The following is a 25,200-nucleotide window of genomic DNA, read 5'->3' on the forward strand; positions in this document are numbered from 1 at the left end:
CTCACTCCCTCTGCCCACAAGTTGCGAGCTCGAGATCGCGACCTTTTTCCCCCTCCCCGTAAAATTCGGGACTTGTCCGTCCCTCTGCCCACAAGTTCGACGACGATCGCTCGCTCGACCCAAAAAAGGTCGTTTATGACCCGTCATAAAACTCGAGACACACAAATTTTTGCGTGCGTCGAGACCAAAAAATGACCTTTTTCTCTGCCCAGCCTCTGCCGGTAAAGAGCCACGGGAGCCAAAAGAGCCACTACGTGCCCATCCTTGATTTAAATAAACAACAAATAGCGCACAGTTTCATATGTAGGTCAATGGCTGTAAGAAAAATAATGAAAACCGAAAGTCTACAGGAGTATTTTTTGTGCATGAAGGACATGTCATCTCGTGGAAATATTGAAGACTATTCGCTAATACAATATGTGATTAATGGCATAGACGATACGGTGAATATAAAAGAATTCAAGCAGAAGCTATGTACATTTTTTTAAAGTTCAAAATCAAAGAATGAAACCAAATATAATATAGCCGATAAACGACCGTCGCGACGGTGCCAAAGGCCATACATCAGTTAATTGCGATAATAAGAACAACGGCAGAAAATGTTTACAGTGTAATAGTTTCGCACATATTGCCAAAAATTGCCCAACAAGCACTGTCAAAAATGATATAGCCAATTCAGGCAAAGTTACGTCGTCTTAAAATTGTATGTCTATTCCAGTTTAAATCGAAAATATTTATTAACACGTTCTAAGACACCGGTAGCAAGTACAATTAAATATCTGAAACAATGCTGAAAAAGCTAAATAATGTTGAGTGATTCTAACGTTTATTTAATCGGATGACTCCAGGGAACATCAGGTCGACATAGATCCAGCAGCAAGTAAAGGGGCAAAACAAGTAATTTAAACTATGATAGAGAATTATCATCCGGTAAGCAAAAAGTCAACGACTATTCATCTGCGTCTAGTTCTAAATGATGATAAACCGATACAATCACGATTTTGACGATTTTCATATGCATCATTGATAATTAAACCGATCAATGGCTGAAGGAAGGTGAATAGGGATTCCGGGAGAGAAGGGAAATAACCCAATCTTCATTCGTTGCATTCAAAATAAGAACTGATTTTTTTTAAGGAAGTGTTGTGTATATAAATGAACTCTTCGACTCTAGGTGACAATTGTTCTTAAAAATACTTATTCTAATGACCCACGTTTTCGAAAGTTGAAAATTGTTTATATTTCATGCTCAGCGTTGGCTACTTGATACCGCGCCGCTATTATAATCTGAAGTGTTTTCCACAGAGTGTGGATGCATGTTTTGTTTGGAATTAAGCAATAATTGTCATATGAATTTTTATGACTTATTTTTGTGTTGAGTTTTTGTTTCTTTGGTGCATCTGATTTGGTGAAGCCATTTCAGATGAATACGATGTTTAATCTTAAACAGATGGCGTAATTGAAATATCAGCATCGGAGTATACTAGTCCAAGATGCCATGCTGATGCACTCACTCGTGCACCAATGATAATGATCAGAATTTAGCATCTTCAAGCCCTAGATGGCCAGCTGATAAGAGTATTTCATACCGAATCTGGAAGAGAAAATAAAAAGATGTGTAAGGTGCTGCATAAGATGTATCGTAACTAACCGCAAGCGAGAAAAAAGAGAAGGAGAGCTTTATCCATTATGACAGGGGTAGGCACGCATACAATCAAAAATAAGACTTTGCATTTGTGTGTGTGACAACAAACACGAAGTTCGAAACGTTTTCTTGCTTTACACTAAAAAAAACTGTTTAGCTAAAATAATTAGATTAAAATGTTTCGAAAAAATTTGCAATGCATTATAATTACGTCATAAAGGTAATGTAAAATTATTATTTAATGCACTATAACCAGCTTTAAAGTAAAATGATAGCAGATAACGCATTGCACATTAAATCCAAATTTTCAATAGAGATAAAATAAATTATTTCATTGTCAACAAACATTTTTTTAAGTGTACTTTTGACGTGTGGACTAATTTTTTTTTGAGAATCAGTTTTTTTCTGACAAGCATGAGTCGAATTGTTTTCGAAGTGCCTTTGCCGAACCTTCACGAGCATTTACAGTGTATGTGAGACGGCAGCGCTGCGGCAGAGCTAAGCCCTAGTCCAGGGAATGGGCCGTGTCGACCACTGCATTATAAGAAGATGAACCGCTACGTACCTGCCATATCGACTTCTGGAATCAACGCATAAACAGTATAAACATATACTGGCAGTTATCCACAGTTTTACCAAGTTTTGCTGGCTGTATCCAACAAAATCGACTTCTACCAAACATGCAGTTTTACGACTACGAGAGCAGAGCAAGGTTTTTGGCAATCCATTCCTTATAATATCGAAAAAGGATCTGCTTTTGTAAAAGCAAAGGAATTAAACATAATTTCGTCACGACGGGGCTTCCTCGAGCGAACGGCAATGTAGAGAGGCTAAACACCACAATCATCGCAGTCTTTCTAAGCTCTCAAGCGACGATTCAAGAAAATTGTACAAATTTGTCAGTAATGTCCAGCATCAATTAAACTTTTAGCATAGGTATAAAAACAACTTCTTTTAAGCTACTTACGGAAACAAAGATGCGTTTGAAGTCTAATATCAAAATCGAAGACATGATAGAAGACGAAATAATTCAACACTTCAATGATGAACGAGATAAACAATTCAAGATGAAAACAAAAATGAAGAAAGTAAGTCGTCTCGCCGACTCATATCATACACCAGGTGAAACAAATATTTAAAATTTCGAAAACCAAATGTATGTCTATTACATTGTTTTAACCATATGCTATCTCGCTCACTCTACAAACACACGAGCACTCTAGCGCCGCCACTAGCCAACGGCCAATTCTGCCCTTATGGATCGCTTAGCAAAATACGTTCATACGCATATTTTGCATGTTTTTAGTCCGATTTCAATCAAATTTGGTAGTTTGATAAAAATAGATAAGATTCATTAGTCTGCTAAATTTGATCGCGATGGTCAAAAAATTGCAAGAGCCAATCGGTTTTTTCTAAATAATGGAAGCGGAAATGGGCGTGGCAACATATTAAAATATATATATTCTGCGCACATACTAAGCCAGTATACATACTCAATTTGGTGAGTTTAGCTTTGATAGTTTTCGAGAAAATCAGTTTTGATTAATTTTCGGGGGCGGAAATGGGCGTGGCAAAATTTTTAAATAGTCAATATCTGCGCGTCTATTAAGCTAACTTACATACCAAATTTAATGTCGGTAGCTGTCATAGTTTTTAAGAAAATCAGAGTTATGTAAATTCCGGGGGCGGATCGACTCGGTTGTTGATCAAGAATACTTTGTGGGGTCGGAGATGCTTCCTTCTGCCTGTTACATACATTTTGGCGACTTTAATATACCATTTCATCCTATGGGTGTATGGTATAATAATATAAGATTGGCGATTTAATTGCCATTAAGAGAACAAAATTTGGTCCTGGGTTAAAGCTAAAGCAGAAATATTTTGGTCCATACCGGATCACCAGGGTAAAATTCAACGATACTTACGACGTGGCAAAAGACTCTGTATTCAGCGAAGGCTCAAGGCAGACGGGCACTTGCGCCGAGTATATGAAGCCATGGGTGCCATACAATGACGACGAATGCAGTGTAGGATGGCCGATTTGTAGGAATGGCCTGGCAATTCTGTTTAGAAGACGATGACAAGTCGGCCAGACAGATAATGTTAAGATGTAAGACGATACACAAGAAATACGATGACGAAAAGCTGTAAGAGTAAGACGAATCTAAGACGACAAAAAGAGTTAATGAAAACTACGAATGACATTAAACATTAATTTATTCAAATCTACTATCTTAATATATATAAATCTCGTGTCACAATGTTTGAGCTCAATGGACTCCTAAACCACTTAACCGATTTTAATAAAGTTCGCACACCATGTGCAGTTCGATCTAATTTGAGAGATAGGATAGTTTAAATCTCAAATTATAGTCGCGATCGCGAATAAAATGGGTTTTATAACGGCTTGCCGTGTATCGACCGCAGTAGGCGGCGGCAGTTTTAGTTACTAACGAAAAATGACAAGAAAACGCATAGGAGCTGATTTGATCCGCAGTACAAGTAATGCTCGGTACTTCCGATATAGCAGATCCGAAAGAACAGAAGTATAAATCCAGCAACAATATACTGATGCACGTGTCAGAATGGTGCAATTGCATCAAGAAGATACACGAATCTAGCATTCCAGTATGAGCCCGATTCATACCAAAATTGGTGGCTCTAGCTCTTATAGTCTCCGAGATCTGCGTGTTCCTACAGACGGACGGACGGACATGGCTAGATCGACTCGGTTGTTGATCCTGATCAAGAATATATATACCTTGTGGGGTCGGAGATGCTTCCTTCAGCCTGTTACATACATTTTGGCGACTTTAATATACCATTTTACCCTATGGGTGTATTGTATAAAAATGTAATTTAAGTGCTGTTTTGAAGAAAACAAAGGAAATAAAAAATTTTATTTTGTATTAAAATTTTTTTATTTTTTTTTTCGGGCGGGCGGGTTGGTTTCGGTTTACAAATTGTTTTTAGCTTTCGGGTACGGGTAAAATTTTCCTCTTCGGCCCATGGGCTGGGTCGGGTTGGGTTGAAAATTTCGGCCCATGCCCTCCTCTACTCTCGAGTGAGTAAACCATCCAGTGTTAGCTAAAGATGGACTAACAAAAAATATTGTTCACGCTATAGCATTAAAAGATTGAATTTAATTTAAATTATAATAATAGAAAAATAATGTTTTGCCTAGCTATTTTTTATCTACACTAGAAATAAGTAGAAAATGATTTATGTGGCAAAACAACAATTAATTTTTCAAAAGCGGGCACAGCGAAGCGTGCCAGGGTTTCTAGTATTAGATAAAAATTAGACGAACAATTATGCATCATTATACGTCAGAGATGCAGTCTCTAAACGTTGCAAATCTCTGTCCAAAATTAATGCAAGGGTATGGACAGATTTTCGAATAGTAGCGTAATGCTGTTTGGTCAAACTGCGGTCGCAAAAATTTTCCATACATGTACATATGTATTTTTAGGACATGCGTACAGTTCTCATCTTATACTTTTTATTGTGTACATGTGAATGTGTTTGTATAAATGTGGATGTTTGTAAAATGCCATTTGTTTCAATTTGCTTCACTGTTTAATACATACATATATGTATTCACGTGTTTATATGTTTGGATATGACCTTATTTGGAAATCCTTTTTATACCCTTGCAAAAAAAGTTTTTTTTTTTTTAATTCATTTATTTAGATGGTGGGATATAGTATAGTATTCGGGACTAGCCAGTGGGCCATTGCATCGAAAGCACAGAAATTCCCTACTTACCCTACCGTAGCCCTCTCGCGTTCTAGCCTGCGAAGCTCAGCTGCTGTAGATGCCGCATAGTCGCTGCTTGCTCTCCAGTTAGATTCGCTTTCTAACATAATCGATATTAGATTGCCCGCGTTGATAGATGTACCCAGCTGTGTTCCCAGCCGAGTCCGCTGCTCCGCAAATCGGCCACACGTAAATAGTGCATGGCTAGCATCCTCCTCCATGTCTTCGGTGCACCAAGTGCATAGCGCACTATTGTCGATCTTGAAACGATGCAGATAGCTGCGAAAGCAGCCGTGCCCGCTTAAGAATTGTGTCATCGGGAACGACACTTGGCCATGATTTCTTCCTATCCAGGCTCTTATATTCGGTATAAGCGAGTGAGTCCATCTTCCGTTCAATGCCTTATCCCACCTCCTTTGCCATCTATCAATCGTGCGCTGCCTCGCCTGTGTGCAAGCGACCCTTCTAGTTGCGTTGTTGCTGCGAACTGCCAAGAACACTTCCTGATCCTCTAGGGCTAGTAGATCAAATGGTGGCATGCCCGCAATTACCAGTGCTGCCTCCGTGGATACCGTCCTAAATGCACAGCAGACTCGTAGAGCACTCAGCCGATATGTCGCTGCCAATCCTCTGGTGTAGCTAGGTGTTACTGCTGCTCTGGCCCATATGGGCGCGGCATATAAGATAACGGATTTAAGAACCGTCATGAGGAGCTGCCTTCTCCATTGTTTGGGGCCCCTGGAGTTGAGCATGATACGCGAAAGTGCCCTGCAAGTGCCTGCAGCCTTTGTGTTAGTCATCGCCAAATGTTCCCTGAAACTTAGCCTGGTATCAATTATTACTCCAAGGTAACGCAGTGCTCGCTTAGACGGAACCGTTTCATCCGCAATTTTGATTGATGCTGTCTCCACCTTTTTTCTGCTACTGACTAGCACTGCCTCCGTTTTTTGTGCCGCCAGCTCCAACCCCATTCTGTCCAGCCAACTTCTGACCATCAACACTGCCTCATTGCAGTTAGTTTCTACCAGGCTCAGATGCTTCGCCACTACCACCAGTGCAATGTCGTCGGCGAAGCCCACCATCGTGCATCCTGCCAATAGCGTCAAACGAAGAATGCCGTCATACATTACATTCCATAATGTCAGCCATAATACAGAGCCCTGAGGGACTCCTGCTGAGATGTGATGCGTTCTAAGCCCGTCATCGGTACTATACAGGAGAGTCCGGTTGCTGAGATAGCCACGTATGATACGTGTTAGGTACATGGACACTCCAAAGCCTTCCAATGCAGCTAGAATTTTATTCCAGCGGGCAGAATTAAAAGCATTTTTGACGTCAAGTGTGACTATCAGGCAATATTCCTTGTCTCCGCCTTTCCATCTTGTGCTTTCAATTGCATTTGCCGCTATGTCCACAACTGTTTTTATGGCATCGACAGTCGAGCGTGCTCTGCGAAACCCGAATTGAAGCGGAGCCAAGTCCCCTACCTCTCTTATGGCCACTTCCAGTCTGCTGCAGATGACTCTTTCAAACACTTTGCCTAGAGTGTCTAGCAGGCAAATGGGCCTATATGCTGAGGGATCATCTGGTGGCTTATCAGGCTTGGGAATAAGGACCAGTTTCTGGATTTTCCATCTGCTTGGGAATATGCCTGACCTCATGCATAGGTTAAAGAGTTCTACGAACGCCTCGGGCTGCAGGGACACCGCTAGCTTAGTGGCGCGGCTTGGTATTCCATCTGGGCCTGGCGCTTTGTCGTCTGCGATTTTCCTTGCAACATCAGTTACCTCTCTCACCGTAATCTCTACATCATATTCTGCTGGTGTCGCCGATGGATCTTGCGTTTCTGCTGGGTCATGCACTGCCGGGAAAAGTCTAGATACGATGCGGCCGAGTTTCTCGGAGTCTGTCGGAGCTTGCTGCTTGTGCCTGTGAAGCTTTTTTACAATTGTATTATATGCCTTTCCCCCAAGGATCTGTGTCGGCCGTGTCACAAAGTTCGAGAAATAGCGTACGCTTGCTGTCTTTGATTGCTCTTTTGAGTATTTTTCTCTTAGCCTTATACTGCTGCCTCATAATGTATCCGCATTATCGCTGCCTCCTGACCGAGAATATTGGCGACGCGCTATGTGGCAGTCTCTTCTAGCTGCGGCGATTTCGTAGACCACCAGTACACGGGTGTGTGGTGTCGCCGATATGTGCCTCGTCTTGCCATACTCCATGGCCTTCGTTATTGCCCAATATTTGGGCAAAGCCGGGTTTTCTTTGCTACATCTCTCTATTCGTATTTTTTGAATTTAAATTTGAGGAAATAAAAGGCGGGAACGGAATAACGTAACGTTTGTTACGAGATCTCCTAAGCGCCACCTGTCGACTGCGCCCTCCTGGGCTATAGCGCTGTCCAACACTGGTGTTGATCAGCTGCTTGGGTGGCCCAGTGGAGAAGAAGAAGCAGAGTCTTGCAAGCTGCAACAACAAGTAACGTGTTGACCTGGAGAAATTAAGATGAATTCCACACTCACACAGCAAGAGAATAGGGGGCGAGTATGGAGAAAGGCAGCGGGGCAGCCTCCCCTCTCCCTCCACTCAAAATCCAGGTGACCAACCAAATCCAGTCCCGGGGCCCAAAGCACGGCGGAATCCAGTGCAATCTGGCAGAGGTATGTGACCAAAACACTGCTAGGCGCCTCCTAAATGGTCTGTTCCTTTTTGCAGGATCGTAGGAATCGATTCTGCGAACTTTTTCGGCGGAGCAAACGAAAACAGCACCGCACTTGTAAGTTGTTATTCTGTCGTTGCAAAAAGGGTATATTTGTCAGTGTGCAACGCATAAAGAGAGTCAACTCTGACTTTATAATCAATATAAATTAGTTTTGGTGTAGTCTGGTGAACCGGTTTCGGTTTCGGTTTCTCAAAATAAAAGTGTTACGGCCTCGGAAACGTCCAAGTAAATGAATAATTTTGTGCTGTATATTAAGTTATAAATGTAAAATCTAATCAGAAAATACATTTTTTTTGAAGTGAAAACTTCTTTAGAATCGTTGGGAGTGATTTGAGACTCGATGAAACGAAAAAGCGACACTAAAAAGAGACACATATAGATCTTATAGTATTTAGCCTGCGAGAGAATGAGATGCAAATATATTAAAAGCATTATGAATAAAAAAAGCATTATGAAAAACTTCGACCAAGCTGGGAGTCGAACCCCGGCCGCCCGATTGCCAAGCGAGCACCGGGTTTTTATTCATAATGCTTTTTATATATTTATATGTATATTTTTTTGTGATACATTTTTATTTACTTTTTATACCCTTGCAGAGGGTATTGTAAAATTGGTCAGATGTTCGTAACGCACAGAAGGAGGCGTTTACGACCCCATAAAGTATATAAATTCTTGATCAGCATGAGAAGCTGAGTTGATATAGCCATGTCCGCAAAATTTTTTGTTCTAGAGCTATATGATATAGTGGTCCGATCCTAAGGATTTTCATACTTTATCTTACCCGGGTAATAAAAAACCCCAAAAAAAGATTTCATCCCGATAGCTCTTAAGACGGCTGAGTAAAACGCATACGCACAGACGGACGGACAGATGGACATGGCTATATCAACTCAGCTTCTCAGGTCGTAAACGCCTCCTTCTGTGCGTTACGAACATCTGACCAATTTTACAATACCCTCTGCAAGGGTATAAAAAGTAAATAAAAATGTATCACAAAATATATAATGAATGAATGCACAGCAACTAGAATCACTGTCTGTTCAGCTCTCTAAAGTGGGAGAAATATGTGCATGCAAAACCAGATTGAGCAATGGAAAAACAGTTTTAATTGTGGCAATTTATATTTCACCGAATCAATCAATAAATAGCATCACGGAATTCATTAATGAAAATTTAATAAAGTATACACCAGAAGTATCGCGGATACTTAGAAAAGATTACGATAAAGTTCCAATGATTTTAAGTGGCGATTTTAACGTAAATTTTGCATTGGACACAGCAGTTCGTTTAATTGACTTTCTCAATACAACATTCAGTTTAAAAATGTGTAACAATCGCACTGAATCAACAACACGATCAAAAACAACAATTGACGCGGTATTTCAAAGATATGTTGACAACATCGAAACCAAAGCATTTGTATCATATTTTAGCTATCATAAGCCACTCGTATCATTTGTTGAAATTGAAAACATTGAGGATGAATAATAATAAAATGAAGAAAATAAAATATGACCTTTAAAGCAATATTATAATGAACCTATAATTATCCCGCTACTAATGCTGCTTTCGTCTCATTCTCTCTCAGTTTGTTTTACGGAAGGTTTCACTTCTATCGTGTCTAACCGTTAGACGCACTTTTTTATACCCTTGCAGAGGGTATTATAAAATTGGTCAGATGTTTGTAACGCACAGAAGGAGACGTTTCCGACCCCATAAAGTATATATATTCTTGATCAGCATGAGAAGCTAAGTCGATATAGCCATGTCCGTCTGTCCGTCTGACCGTCTGTCCGTCGGTGCGTACGCGTTTTACTCAGCCATCTTAAGAGCTATCGGGATGAAATTTTTTTTGGGAGCTTTTTTTACCCGGGTGAGATAAAGTATGAAAATCTTTGGGATCGGACCACTATATCATATAGCTCTAGAAGAAACATTTTTGCAAAAATTGGAGTATCCCCATGAAATTTACCAATATGATAGTAATAGATATAAAATCTCAGATCCCAAAATTTGAATCTGATCCGATAAATAGAACACAAGTTACAGTCAATATAAATCGGTTCAAACGCTGCCGGCAGCGCTGCTTGCTGCCTACTACTGCCATCATCAAATCAACAGAGCACACGCATACACACACAGACGCAACGCTACATGAACTGTATGTGTATGCGTGCCGTGCTTTGCTTAGAAAATGATGGAAGAAGAAAAACTTGTGGTAAAAAGAGAAATAATATTTTGTTTGTGTATTGATGAATTGAGTTACAGGGAAAGAAATTTCAAAAAGGAAAAATATTATTGCCAAGTATACTGCAAGGGTATATAAACTTCGGCATAGCCGAAGTTAGCTTCTTTGATATTTTTTTTTTTAATATTTTGAGTCCCGTTGTTGCTTTGTTTAGTTGGTTGTTATCAATGAAATCGAGGTCTAACGCAATACAACCTAAATTGCCTCTTATGAGTGACATTATAAATTTCAGCCTGTGTTGCAGGAACAGCTAAAACTACCTTAGCTATTGTACCAATTGGAGTTTCTTCAAGGACTCATTTCTTCACATTTTTCATTCGAGAACAAGAGGGCAACAAGAAGAAAACAAATAATTTAATCGGAAGTAAAATCACGCTTTGCGTCTAACTGGAACAGCATCCACTCAAAGATGCGAAGCTTCAATTTCTGAGTTTTCTTGATCCGGTGTAAGGATAGAGAACTCCGAATTGCTAATTCTTTCGTCTTCTGTTTTCATTCTACACTAGCAATGTGACTGCTTGTTTCTCCCTATCAGTTGATAAAACGATGTTGTAACGCGGTTCGGGGAAAATTGCCATCAAAAAAGCATTGGCTCTCCATGTGTTCTGTTGCTGTTGCTTCATTGGTGTTGGATGTTCCCCTGCAGTGGCAACCTAAGAACGTGCGAGTACTCGTACGATTTCTAAAATTTTGTGCCTCAAAAATTGCCGCCAGATTCGAATTTATTGTTTACTTCATCTTAAATTTCTTATTATTATTTGAAATTATTAAATCAAAAGTAATCAGTAGTCCAATCTTGACCAGCTTAGAAGTTCTGTAAGTTTTTTATGGTTTCTTATCTCTGGAGCTAATAATTTATATGGCACCCCATTAATTATTTAAGCAGCTGACAAAATGTGGCCAGAGTATAAGTTTTCTCTGTTCAGTTCTTGTCATATAGACACACGGAAATTCATCTGCCAAAGACGTTTAAGTTTTGTTCACCGGTTGCTGAAAAGCGCGATGTCGTTTTCGTTGAAGTGGCACCAGAACAGCACACACACAGACAAACATCCACGCGTTCTCAAATACAAACTCGAATACACGTACCGAAAATAAATGTGTTATGCGTGCGCTTAAGTGTTCATTAATTTTGTGTGTCAAACTATGTTTGCGAGTAAGTCAAACGCAAATGTTCCACCACGCTTAATCGTTTTGGAAAAGGACGAACGAAAATGTAAATGATTATGGGTAGGTACGTATTGAAAGTGGAGTTGGGGCTTGGATGGAGTTTTCCATCTCCCCATTTTCTAGCTGGCAAATTGATTTAACAGTGGATTCGTCTCGGCCGTTTGCTGGTGCTTGTGTTTAATAAGAGGATGCAAGAGTTTCGTCGAAACACTCAGCTCTGAATGGAAAATAATGCACGTACATATGCGCAGTTTGGTTAGCAGGACTGTAAGATATTCCTTTCTTTCCCTTCCCCGTTGAACTACATCTACTCAACGTCTTTGATAAGGATAAATTGTTGAAACGCCGGGTTAAGTCCCAACAAAATTCATAATTTCTATCATAATAAATTGCTGGGCATTTTGTTTTACAAAAACTAAGAGTATTGCAATTCCGTTTCTTTATACCTGTTTAAGAATAAACATCGTGTTCATCTGAAGCGGCTTCACCAAATCAGATGCACTAAACAAAATATAATACAACTGTACTTTGGCACAAACAACTAACCTAGCATATGACTAGAATTACAATCAGCCACACGCGTTGTGGGAAAAACACTTGTAATTGTAAACTAAACCAAACGATCACAACGGCAGGATGTCAAGTGGCCGACGCCGTGCCTAAAATAATAATAATTTTTCAACCACCGAATACGTGGGTGTGAGTCGTACTAGAATAAGATCTCCTTAAGAACAATTGTTACCTCCTAGAGCCTAAGATTTCCTATATAAACTCCGTACTTTTGTAAATAAAATCAGTTCATAATTTGAATTCAATGAATGAAGATTGGGTTATTTTCCTTCTCTCCGGGAATCCCTATCATTTTGGTCCTTCGAGCCGGATGGATCATGTTTGGTCCTTCGATAAGAAAGAACTCTGTAGTTTTCCCCCACCAGTGGTAAGAGACTCAGAATTTGAGATCTTATGCAAGTGTAAATGCTAAGACCAGCTAAAGGTAGCAAAATAAATAACTCTTGTTTTCCCCCACCAGTGGTAAAAGACAGAGTATAAAATTAAAGCAAAATATTATTGCTTAATAAATAAACCAGAGGGCCGGGGCTAACTTTGACCGCGTCAAAGTTTGTATACCCTTGCAAGTTTTTTATGTAAAAGGTCTAATGCTTGCGAAAGAACGGCTTAGGAAATAACGAAGTTAACGGACGGACGGACGGACATGGCTATTTGAACTCGTCTCGTCGTGCTGATCAAGAATATATATACTTTATATGGTCGGAGATGCTTCCTTCTATGCGTTGCACACTTCTGACCAAAATTAATATACCCTTTTTGCAAGGGTATAAAAATGCGTGCGTCTGAATTTAAAGGCAGTTTGGCTAGTGGAGCAACTGTAGTATCTTCAGCGGCGGGAGAGTTTTAACCGATCTTAAAGGCAGTTTGGCTAGTGGAGCGACTGTAGTAATTTCAGCAGTCGGAGTGTTTTAGTGTTTGACGTTTTCGAAGCCGTAATATCGAAAGTATAACAGAAATATTGAGTGTGTATGTACACTAATATCGTTGCAAACGCTGTATGTAGTTGCAAGTAGGCAACAAAGATCAGCAGCAGAGCAATGAAACAGTTGCAATTAGGCAACAAAGGACAGCAGAAAAGCAATGAAATAGTTGCAAAGAGGCAGCACGTTAGCAGCAGAGCAACAACATAGTTGCAGAGACGAAAAGGATGGTGCCGGGTGGCCGCAGGAGCAGATCGGAGAGGCGAGCGGAGTTCGAACGAGTTTAAGGAGAGGCGAGCGGAGGCAAAGCATGGTTTTCTAACAATAAAAAAGGCCGCTTAAATCAAAAACTAACTACATACTATAAAAATAAATTCCAAAACGCCCCATTTAGCGGCCCCTCGCAGAATGTTTAAGAATAAACATCGTGTTCATCTGAAGCGGCTTCACCAAATCAGATGCACTAAAGAAAATATAATACAACTGTACTTTGGCACAAACAACTAACCTAGCATATGACTACAAATACAATCAGCCACACGCGTTGTGGGAAAAACACTTGTAATTGTAAACTAACCCAAACGATCACAACGGCAGGATGTCAAGTGGCCGACGCCGTGCCTAAAATAATAATAATTTTTCAACCCTCGAATACGTGGGTGTGAGTCGTACTAGAATAAGATCTCCTTAAGAACAATTGTTACCTCCTAGAGCTTAAGATTTCCTATATAAACTCCGTACTTTTGTAAATAAAATCAGTTCATAATTTGAATTCAACGAACGAAGATTGGGTTATTTTCCTTCTCTCCGGGAATCCCTATTCAATACCCTTGTAAAAAAGGTATATTAATGTTGGTCAGAAGTGTGCAACGCATAAAAGGAAGCATTCCCGACCTCATAAAGTATATACATTTTTCATCAGCACGACGAGACGAGTTCAAATAGCCATTTTCGTCTGTCTGTCTGGATCAGCGCAAACTCCTCCTAGACCGTAAAAGCTACAAAGCTGAAATTTTGCATGTAGGCTTGGATATACTGCACAGGTTGTATATCACTGCTACAGCCGGATAAGACCACTATATTATATAGCGCTCATACAAACGGCAAAGTCATGAGCAGTGACTTCTCAATATTTTTTTTCTAAGGTATTGTGGTGAAATATAATATTGGTTAGTTCATTACATCTATTAACGACAGTGCCAAATTTGACCAAGATCGAGTGACTATAGCTCCCATAGGAACGATCGGTTAAAAACAGTGACTTTTGTCAATAACTTCGTTACTTTTGACGCGATTGCTTTTAAATTAAAAATTTGTATTATATATCTGTTAATGACTGTGCCTAATTTGATCAAGATTTAATGACTAAATCATATAGCTCCCATAGGAACAATCGGTGATAGAAAGCGACTTTGATCAATAACTTCGTTTTTCCTATGCTAAGATTGCCGTTCTTTCTTAAACAATAGACTTTTTAGATAGAACTTTTTTCACTTTGGCGGCTATAGCTAAGGAAAGAGTAGCAAAAAACTTGCAAGGGTATACAAACTTTGACGCGGTCGAAGTAAGCCCCGGCCCTCTGGTTTTATCAATTATTTGCTTAGCTTTATTGAAAATGCATGTACATATGTTATACACATTTTGGCGACTTTATTATACCGCTTCAGATCATTGGTGCATGGTATAATGAGACACATATGTGCAATGTGTGTACAATGCATATCCCTACATATGTATGTGAACATGTGTGTAAAATGTGTGACACCAGGTAGTGTTTCTTTGAGTAAAATTCACCAGTGAATGTAAGTTTTGCATCATTAGGAATTAGGCAAAAGTCAGTGCGAAAGTCAAGTACTTTCAAAGTGTTTTAAATGACAGGCTTAGAGCTAAAGTTCAAAAAGCTTCTACCGTAATGCGGGTAGCGCACCCGCTGACACACGGCTACCGGTCACTAAACTCCCCGTCAGCTTCAACCCCTGCTTCAAACTCTATTCAGAATTACCTCTTTTTTTGCCGCTGCATCCTTTAAATATTTTCCCTTTAATTAAAATTTCAACAAGGCAGACTCACTTGTGGAACGATGCCCGCATAAATTAACTTTTGCGTAGGTAACTGGGAGTGTGACTGCGCCTCTTTCCACTACCTAGATCGACTACATCTCAGTGTAAACGTAGCGTAAGTGCCTTATCTTAATGTGCACCCATATCTGAGCTCTAATGCTTATAATAGGCCGACGCGCAAACTGAAGTCTAGTACCAGCACCAGCAGTAGCAATTTAAAATCTAACAACCCTTTTTATATACAAATTGTTGCGTCACACGTACGTGCCCCAACGCCCCCGCGTTTCGTAAGTACACAGAATGATAGACGGGAGGATGCCTTTTAACGCACACAACTTGAAATTTTTATACACTTCCTAAGAAGGGTACAGGCATTTCTTATAAACACTATGAGCTGAAAAGTCCCATTTCATACCAAACTGAACAAAATGTATACACTTTTCGACGATGGAAAAATAAAACCAGAGGGCCGGAGCTAACTTCGACCGCGTCAAAGTTTGTATACCCTTGCAACTTTTTTGGTAAGTTTTTCCTTACCTATAGCCATCAAAGTGGAAAAACGTTTAAGCTAAAAGGGCTAATGTGTCCGAAAGAACGGCCTACAATCTTAGCATAGGAAATAACGAAGATATTGATCAAAGTCACTGTTTTCCACCGATCGTTCCTATGGGAGCTATATGATATAGTAACCCGATCTTTATCAAATTTGGCACAGTCATTAACAGATATATTAAACTAACAAATGTTTAATTTGAAAGCAATCGCGTCAAAAGTAACGAAGTTACTGACAAAAGTCACTGTTTTCGAGAGATCGTTCCTATGGGAGCTATATGATATAGTCACCCGATCTTGATCAAACTTGGCATAGTCGTTTATATCTGTAATTAACTCACCAATATTAAATTTCGCGACAATAGCTAAGAAAATAACGAAGTTATTGAGAAAAGTCACAGTTCGTGACTTTGCCATTTGTATGGGAGCTATATGATATAGTGATCCGATCCGGCTGAATCCGAGATATACAACGCCTGCAGTATATACAAGCCTACATGCAAAATTTCAGCTCTGTAGCTCTTACGGTCTACGAGGAGTTTGCGTTGATCCAGACGGACGGACGGACGGACGGACATGGCTATTTGAACTCGTCTCGTCGTGCTGATCAAGAATATATATACTTTATATGGTCGGAGATGCTTCCTTCTATGCGTTGCACACTTTTGACCAAAATTAATATACCCTTTTTGCAAGGGTATAAAAATTTAAAAGGGTATACAAATTTCGGCAAAGGTGCCAGTTTCCACGAATCTCCGCTTTTTTGGTTTTGTATTTAATTCTTTATAAGTATGTAAATCATTCTTATTTTATATTTCAAGCCACGGTAAGAGCTCGCCTTTTAATTTTCCTCGTTTCAACATTTTGTTTCAAAAACTATATGAACCATATGTGCCTGGGTTGTGCCTTTACGGTTGTTCAACTTTACAGGAATTCTTCGCTCGAGTGTACGTCTTGAAGAATAATATAATAGTTTGCAATTTAAATAGTTTTAATTAACTTTCACTAATTTGACGTTGCCGCTTAAGTTAACTGAAGTTGGCAGGGCCGTCGAGAAGATATCAGGGCCCGGTGGTAGTAAACTACGCTGTTGCCTTCGTATTGTACTTGACGTTTTTATACCATACACCCATAGGGTGAAATGGTATATTAAAGTCGCCAAAATGTATGTAACAGGCAGAAGGAAGCATCTCCGACCCCACAAAGTATATATATTCTTGATCAGAATCAACAACCGAGTCGATCCGTCTGTCCGTATGAACACCTAGATCTCGGAGACTGTAAGAGCTAGAGCCACCAAATTTGGTATGTAGACTCGTGTAGTATGTAGAGTGATCAAGTTTATTTCAAATTTTTGCCACGCCCCTTTCCGCCCCCGCAATTTAAAAAACGCGTTTATCTCAAAAACTATTCCAGCTAGAAACACCATATTTGGTATGTATATTCGCTTAGTAAATGCACACATTTTGTTTATATAAAGATTTTGCCACGCCCTTTTCCGCCCCCGTAATTTGAAAAACTTGATTATCTCCCGTATTTTTTTACCTTATGCAATCAAATTTGGCACACTCAAATTTGATACTAGCAAAATACCAAATTTGATTAAAATCGGACAAAAAACAGTCGAGTTATGCATATAAACGTTTTCGCATAAGGCCGGAGTTGGCCATTGGCTGGTGGGGGCGCTAGGGTGCTCGTATGATTGAGTGAGCGAGATACTAAGATATGCTTGTAAAAAGCATGTGAAAATGCATTTGTTTAATAAAGTTGAAATATTTGCTTTCCTGGTGTATGGTATACCTAAGTCGGCGAGACGACTTACTTACTTCATTTGATTAACCTTCCCTCCTTAATTAACCGTAGAATTATGCTTGGTATTATTTTAATGCACAAGGTATTAAATGGCAGAATAGACTCGCCTGATTGACTCAGGTAAGTCTGTCAGTACCATGTAGACGAAGTAGACATCCGATTATACCTTTAGCCCTTAATCGCTGTTCTATTAACTGCCTCGCATAAACCTTTTAAGATCCTATGGTCTGATTACAACCTCTTATTCCCTAAAATCTTCTCGGAGTCTTTTATTACTTTATTCAAGACATACATCCTCTCCTATTTATCATCATCATCGATTCTTTTGTCTATTTTTCTCTTCACCTTGTATACCAAAAGAATTGGCACTTGACACAATTATAGTAAAATGGTCAAAAAAAAAAGCACACTAACATTTTAAAATCTACATTCATGGAAATAGTACGTTTTTGCATTCAATGGAATAAATACTTTTAATGTAAAGAAAATATATACATACATACATGCATGTATATACAATTAAAAGGGATCACCAGCCTTACCAATAATAGCCGACGTGATTATGGAAGAACTCCTAAACAAAACAATGAAAACACTAAAAATGAAGTAAGTAAGTCGACTCGCCGACTTGGGTATACCATACATTAGGTCAAGGGTGGCCACGGAAATTTAACTTGGGAGCCGGCTCTTTACCGGCAGAGGCTGGGCAGAGAAAAAGGTCACTTTTGCGAGTCGACGCACACAAAAATTTGTGTGCCTCGAGTTTTATGACGGGTCATAAAACGACCTTTTTTGGGTCGAGCGAGCGATCGTCGTCGAGCTTGTGGGCAGAGGGACGGACAAGTCCCGAATTTTACGGGGAGGGGGAAAAAGGTCGCGATCTCGAGCACTCATCAAAAACAACCCTTATTTTACTTGTCCTTCACTCCTTCTGCCCACAAGTTGCGAGCTCGAGATCGCGACCTTTTTCCCCCTCCCCGTAAAATTCGGGACTTGTCCGTCTCTCTGCCCACAAGTTGCGAGCTCGAGATCGCGACCTTTTTCCCCCTCCCCGTAAAATTCGGGACTTGTCCGTCTCTCTTCCCATAAGTTGCGAGCTCGAGATCGCGACCTTTTTCCACCTTCCCGTAAAATTCGGGACTTGTCCGTCTCTCTGCCTACAAGTTGCGAGCTCGACCTTTTCCCCCCTCCCCGTAAAATTCGGGACTTGTCCGTCCCTCTTCCCATAAGTTCGACGACGATCGCTCGCTCGACCCAAAAAAGGTCGTTTTATGACCCGTCATAAAACTCGAGGCACACAAATTTTTGTGTGCGTCGACTCGCAAAAGTGACCTTTTTCTCTGCCCAGCCTCTGCCGGTAAAGAGCCACGGGAGCCAAAAGAGCCACTACGTGGCCATCCTTGCATTAGGTGAAACAAATACTTAAAATTTCGAAAACCAAATGTATGTCTATTACATTGTTTTAACATGCTCATACCATATGCTATCTCGCTCAGTCTACAAACACACGAGCACTCTAGCGCCGCCAATAGCCAACGGCCAATTCTGCCCTTATGGATCGCGTAGCAAAATACGTTCATACGTATATTTTGCATGTTTCTAGTCCGATTTCAATCAAATTTGGTAGTTTAATAAAAATAGAAAAGATTTATTAGTCTGCCAAATTTCATCGCGATGGTCAAAAATTGCAAGAACCAATCGGTTTTTTCTAAATTATGAAGGCGGAAGTGGGCGTGGCAACATATTAAAATATATATATTCTGCGCACATACTAAGCCAGTATACATACTAAATTTGGTGAGTTTAGCTTTGTTAGTTTACGAGAAAATCAGTTTTGTTTAATTTTCGGGGGCGGAAATGGGCGTGGCGCTGCCGTCGCCCGTCGCTCCCTTTGATCCACTCGTCATACCCAATTTCACCCATATTTGCTCAATATTATTATTTACATACATATATACTAATTGTATTAACTAAATTATCGTTTAAACATAATTAGCCTGATTAATTTAATATGTTGCATTATTTAATTCCCCATGCAAATACACTTTCATACGCATCTCGCATCCATTAGATAGAGGGCTTCCCCCATGGCCTCATCCCTCCTCCTTCGGCTTGCATATTCCCCTCACACATCCATAAACCATTATTGCTTCTCGCATCTATGCTTTCCCCCCTACTCCCCGATTCACAAGCATAGCCCTCACTTGGTTTCGTTTCGGTACCAAGCGTCCCCCGCACCCGTCTTTCGGGCTTGCTTGGCCATCACTTTTGTTTTCACTCGCTTACGAAATTCTTTTGGTGCTCGCATTCTAACTGCTTTCGCTCTCCTGAGCGTGACGTAGGCATATCGCGACCCATTGGCCACCGGTATTCTCCCTTGCCGTCACTCACTCATAGTGTACGTGTGACGTGCGTGTATGTACGCTAATGCATGCATTTACATCAGGGCCCGGCACAAAGAGAGCGCTAAAAAAGTTTATTTGTATGTGTGCACTAGCTTGTATGCGTATGTTGCTTTACACTGCGCAAAATGAAACTTCATCAAATTCTGCCTCAAATCAAGAAAACGAGTGCAGCAAATAATCTTATGCAAGAAAAAGATAGAGAAAACAAAGCAGCGATCAATTTTTTCATGTGTGTTCTCTCAACAAAGCGACATAGATCTGCTTACGTCGAAATGCTGAGGGGAACTAAAATCCTTTGTGTGAGGACTTCGGCAGCCGTTCGGTTACACGCATACGAGGTGCCGAACAAGTTCGTCCCCCGGGGGATATGAGTGCCGGGCTCTGATTTACATTTGCCTCTCCATGCTCTTAATTTATCTAATGAGGCCAATGCCCTCTTTTTGCATGCAATTATGCCAGAGGTAGGCGCCCATAGCCAGTGCTGCCAACTCTTCTGGGCTAAAAAATGCTAAATTAACTTTGTAAACCTGCTAGAAACGGCTAGATCAAATTCAAAAACATCCATAAAAATGGCCATTTTTTTGTTTTAGTAACATATTTTTTTATTTGAAAATTGATAGACAATTATCAAGCTCAATAAAGTCCATATTCTCCTCAAGAGTATAGGAGTTGTTTGTTCCAATTAAATTCAAATACTTTGGAGGCACTTCAAAGTTGTGGCAACATTTATTTGATCTACGCAATCCATAACTGGAAATATATATACATTTACGTTTAATAAGACGTCAAAATTTTGAATATGTATTGTGTTAAAATTATTAATTACCGTATGTGTAAAATCGAATTAAGTGTGTCTATGTTCATTGAGTTCCTCAGCTTTGATTTTACAATGTTCATCTGACTAAACACTCGTTCGACTTCCGCGTTTGACCACGGTAGCGATAGTAAGCTCAAGACAAAAGTAGCTAATGATTTAAATCGATGATTACCTCCCGAATCCACATAATTGTTTGCTTCAGCCCAAAATTTCAAGGTACAATCGGTATTTTCCCATTTCAAAAGATGTATGGTGTTGTACTGCAGAATGAGCTCTTCAATCTGAGTGACAGGCAATTTGAAAAGGTTTAGGATTTGAATAACAGAGCCCTTTTTGGCGTTCAATATTTTGTCAACAGAAAAAATGTCGATTTGCTTTAATATTTGGTAGTTTTCTGGTAATCTGAAAAAAGAAAAAAATGGTTAGCCTATTTAATTACATTTATAGAAAATTACTTACCTCTTTCTAAGCTCATCTATAAGTGAAATTATAAATTCCGTGCACCTAAATCGAATTTCCATTTCTATTTCATCGGAAATATTTTCCTTTATTTTTTTGAGCAACATTTCGAATGCATAACCCAAAGGTAGATCCCTCTTGACATGTCCTTTAAAATCAGTATTCAGAACGTCAACTATGTCTTCAGGGGATATTATTTTTGATTTTAAAGAATTTATTCCAAATACAAGATCAGTTAAAAGTTTGCTTGCATTTGAATTGGTGGCCTGGAAATTTTTGTTTATAGCCTGCATTTCGCTTAATACTGGCTTTAAAAACGTTAAGTATAACAAATTAATTTCATCGCTATAGAATTTATGCAAGCTTTGCGCTTTAAAACATTTTTCTTTTGTTGCTGCAAGACTGAAATGTAGCTTAAGTTCAGTCCACTGATGCAAAATTCTGGCAACTGCAGATTCAATGGATAGCCATCGTGTTTCGCAGACTTGTGGAATTTTAAGAGGTGCCTTAAATATGATAAAAAGTGTTAGAAAATAGAGAAATAAGACTGCAAAGTAAGACAAGACAAATAAGACTGGACAAACACAATACAGATTAGTTATATCTGAAAAGACATAAAAATTTTAACAAACTATGTATTGAGTACTCAAACACACACAAACACATAAAACATATATTCTAACTTACTTTATCACTATTAATCAACTCATATATTTTTTGATAATCTGATTGGCGTTTACTACTTTTCGAGAACCAATTAAAGGTTTCGTACACAATATATTCCAAAGATTCAGGCAAAAACTTTGTACAGGCCGAATTCACTGCTAATTGAACTGAATGGCATACGCATTTGATTAATATTAAGGACGGTACATCCTTCTTCAATTCAGTATATACGCTTTGGTTTGAGCCAACCATTACGCTAGCGTTGTCTGTACCAATACCAATCAAGTTTAAAATATTAAGTCCTAATCCTTTTATCTCTTGACGGAGGCTGTTAGCTATGGTCTTGGAATCTCCTGCCTCAAGTGGGACAAGAGACAAAAATGTCGATACCATTAACTGCCGGTGGGAACTAAATTAATTAATTACAATACCTAAAAAGATGAATCGTATGGTTTATCCGTATAAATTCATAAAAATTATTTTTAACTTACCAAGAGACTTGCAAACACTGACATCAGTACTTTCGTCCAGCAATAGACTGAATTGGGCATCACCAATATCAGTTTTTAATTCTTCCAGAAAACATGGTCCCAAAACATTTTTTATTATATTCGTGCACTTCGTTCTGTGAACTTTAATTTTATCTGCATCGAATTTTGTGGCGCACAATATACTCAAGTGATCAATTGGTGAAATTGCAGAATGGGTGGCAATGTACAAACATAAGGCAGCTTCTTGTTGTTTAGTTTTGGGAAGCACATTCGATGTGAACACAATTTTATTTTTTTGTGTGAAGCTGCTTGTAGCCACCATATGTTTTTTTGTTTTTGCATGCCCCTGCAAGTCGGAAAAAGGCTAAGTTGGCAGCACTGCCCATAGCCCGTGCAGGCACTTTTGCTCGGCAATTGCTCGTGTGGCCGTCTGTGTGCATGCCGATGTGAGCACGAAGTACAAGTTCAAAGCGTAAAAAAACAGCTAGTGTCGCACAGACTTTTGACGAAAGCAGTACTATGTCGCTTTGTTACGCAGCTACACGCAGAAAAATTGATGCTTCACTTTCTTACATGGCAACTTTAAAAATATTTTGCCATTATTTATATTTTGTCCCTATAGGGTAAAAAGTACAGTGAAACCTCGATATAACGAACTTCGTTATAACGAAAAACCCAATATAACGAATTTTTTGTTAAGTCCCTTGAAAGGACTAAGGTTTTACATTTCAGTACCTATAGCGAATCAATAGATAAAACGAATAATTTTGCGATCCCCCTCAGATTCGTTATATCGAGGTTTCACTGTATATTATAATATAAGCGAACATGCATAATGTAATATAAATGTAAGATATACATGTATGCACATATATGTATAGTATGAAAAATATATACATACATATAATAGCCGATACAAAATATGCATTCATTTTTATGACATTAAGGTAAAAGGAATTCAAGACTCATGACTGTACTTTGTTTTTTAAGGCGATTCGGTAAAAAAGGGTTGTGGGAAAATTCCGCAGTTTCACTTGCAGTTTAATTTTTTTATTCGTTTCTTCACACACGATTCGCGCAGTGTAAAGCAGCTTACGCACACAAGCAAGCGCACGCATACATTGACAGTTTGATCTGGCTCTCTTTGTGCCTACCCCTGAATTATGCCCTCAAGCCCGGTTTCATTTACTCTTATACAGCCACTAATATTCATTATGCCTCCCACGCATCTTCCCGCTTGTACGAAATCGCCAGCGGTTGCGTGGGGTTCGATCGGCCATGTTCAACCGGCCTCTCTCATTCTCTCTTATACGACCGAACTTATCGTATTTTGTTTCCCACGCATCTTCCCGCTTGTACGAAATCGCCAGCGGTTGCGTGGGGTTCGATCGGCCATGTTCGACCGGCCTCTTTCATTGGCTCTTATACGACCGAACTTATCGTATTATGTCTCCCACGCATCTTCCCGCTTGTACGAAATCGCCAGCGGTTGCGTGGGGTTCGATCGGTCATGTTCGGCCGGCCTTGTTTCATTTGATCATTTACAGCCGATTTCACTCTTATACCGCCAATTCTATTCTTATACTTTAGTTTGTGTCTTGGCTGCGTTTTTATCTGGCTGTTTGTTGTATCTTGTTTGTTGTGGCTTTGTATCTTGTTTGTTGTGGCTTTGTATCTTGTTTGTTGTAGCTTGTTTGTTGTGTGGGACATTATTCTTGTCTATATAATGTTCCTCACAATACATATGTATCGCCGATAACAGAATACAATTCTTTAATTTAGACAACCCTACTACCAACTGTGTAAAGTGCGTAGATTATGATAGCGACCATCAAGCAGTCCAGTTTACCATTTCAAACAGGGAGTCCACGTCCCTATACAATATTGTGAATCCCCTAAAACAACGTATTGGAATTTCCGGCAAACTAATTGGTTAAGGTTTAAAATGACTCAAAGTACTTTACTGCGACAAGAGATACAGACACCTAAAGATAGAAACCTATCTAACGACGAAATCGACATTCACCTATCAAAACTTAATAATATCATAAATGCAGCCATTGAGAAAAATGTACCAAGCAACAAGCAATGCATTGAAAAGGCTACAATACAACCCCATTATTCAAAAACTGCTCCTAGAAAAGAGCAAAATTATAACTATGATTAAAAAGAGTAATAGACTAGAAATATATCTTTCTGAGTCAGATTTACAACTATTTAAAACAAAATTAAAACTGAATAAAATGATAATAGAAGACTGCATAAAATCCAAGATTAACTCTGAAATTGAAAATAAAATTAAACATATAACCCCCAAAGACACATTTAAATTTGCTAAGGTTAAGCACAACTTCCTAAAAAAAGATGAGAACTCAACCAGCATCATTAGTGTTCATCCAGCCCGCGCTAGCATTTTCCAGGAAGCTGGCCTGGTTCTCAATGATCTCAAACTAGATGCCCAAAACATGCCCTTACATACATTTTGGCGACTTTAATATATCATTTCACCCTATGGGTGTATGGTATAAAAACTTCTTTTGTAAATGCCAAATCGACGTTGATTTCCTTTAGTCGTTTAAAAAAAGAAAATGACAGAAAATAGTTATTTGGTGCGAAGAGTCAAATTCAAAAATTAAAAAAAAATATAATTTACTCCCATATCTCAATTTAAAAATTACTAGCATATTTTTGCATAAGTTAACTAATAAAAAAGTGGTCATAAGAAAAAGTGTCCATAAGCTTTTTACTTGAGATCAAAAGGCTAAATAGCTAACCGCCTAGAGGCGGTTTTGGGACACCTAGTAAAAAAAAATTTGATAATGTTTAGTATAGTTTTAAATACTAGCAATTCTAATGAAAACGGTTAATCAAAACACAAATATTTCAGCAATGATCCGCAAAAAA

General features: G+C 39.2%; 1 protein-coding gene across 1 annotated transcript; it reads right to left on the bottom strand.

The window, feature by feature from the left end:
- Positions 1–20,465: 20,465 nt before the first annotated feature.
- On the bottom strand, positions 20,466–21,707 carry LOC124460607. Its single transcript, XM_047011799.1, has 3 exons — positions 21,140–21,707; positions 20,690–21,082; positions 20,466–20,613 (listed from the first exon to the last, which is right to left on the bottom strand). Exons 1-3 carry the CDS (start codon positions 21,430–21,432, stop codon positions 20,466–20,468), a joined length of 834 nt encoding a protein of 277 aa, XP_046867755.1. The 5' UTR covers positions 21,433–21,707.
- Positions 21,708–25,200: the final 3,493 nt, after the last annotated feature.

The sequence above is a fragment of the Drosophila willistoni genome, assembly GCF_018902025.1.
Source record: "Drosophila willistoni isolate 14030-0811.24 chromosome XR unlocalized genomic scaffold, UCI_dwil_1.1 Seg106, whole genome shotgun sequence".
Classification (NCBI taxonomy): domain Eukaryota; kingdom Metazoa; phylum Arthropoda; class Insecta; order Diptera; family Drosophilidae; genus Drosophila; species Drosophila willistoni.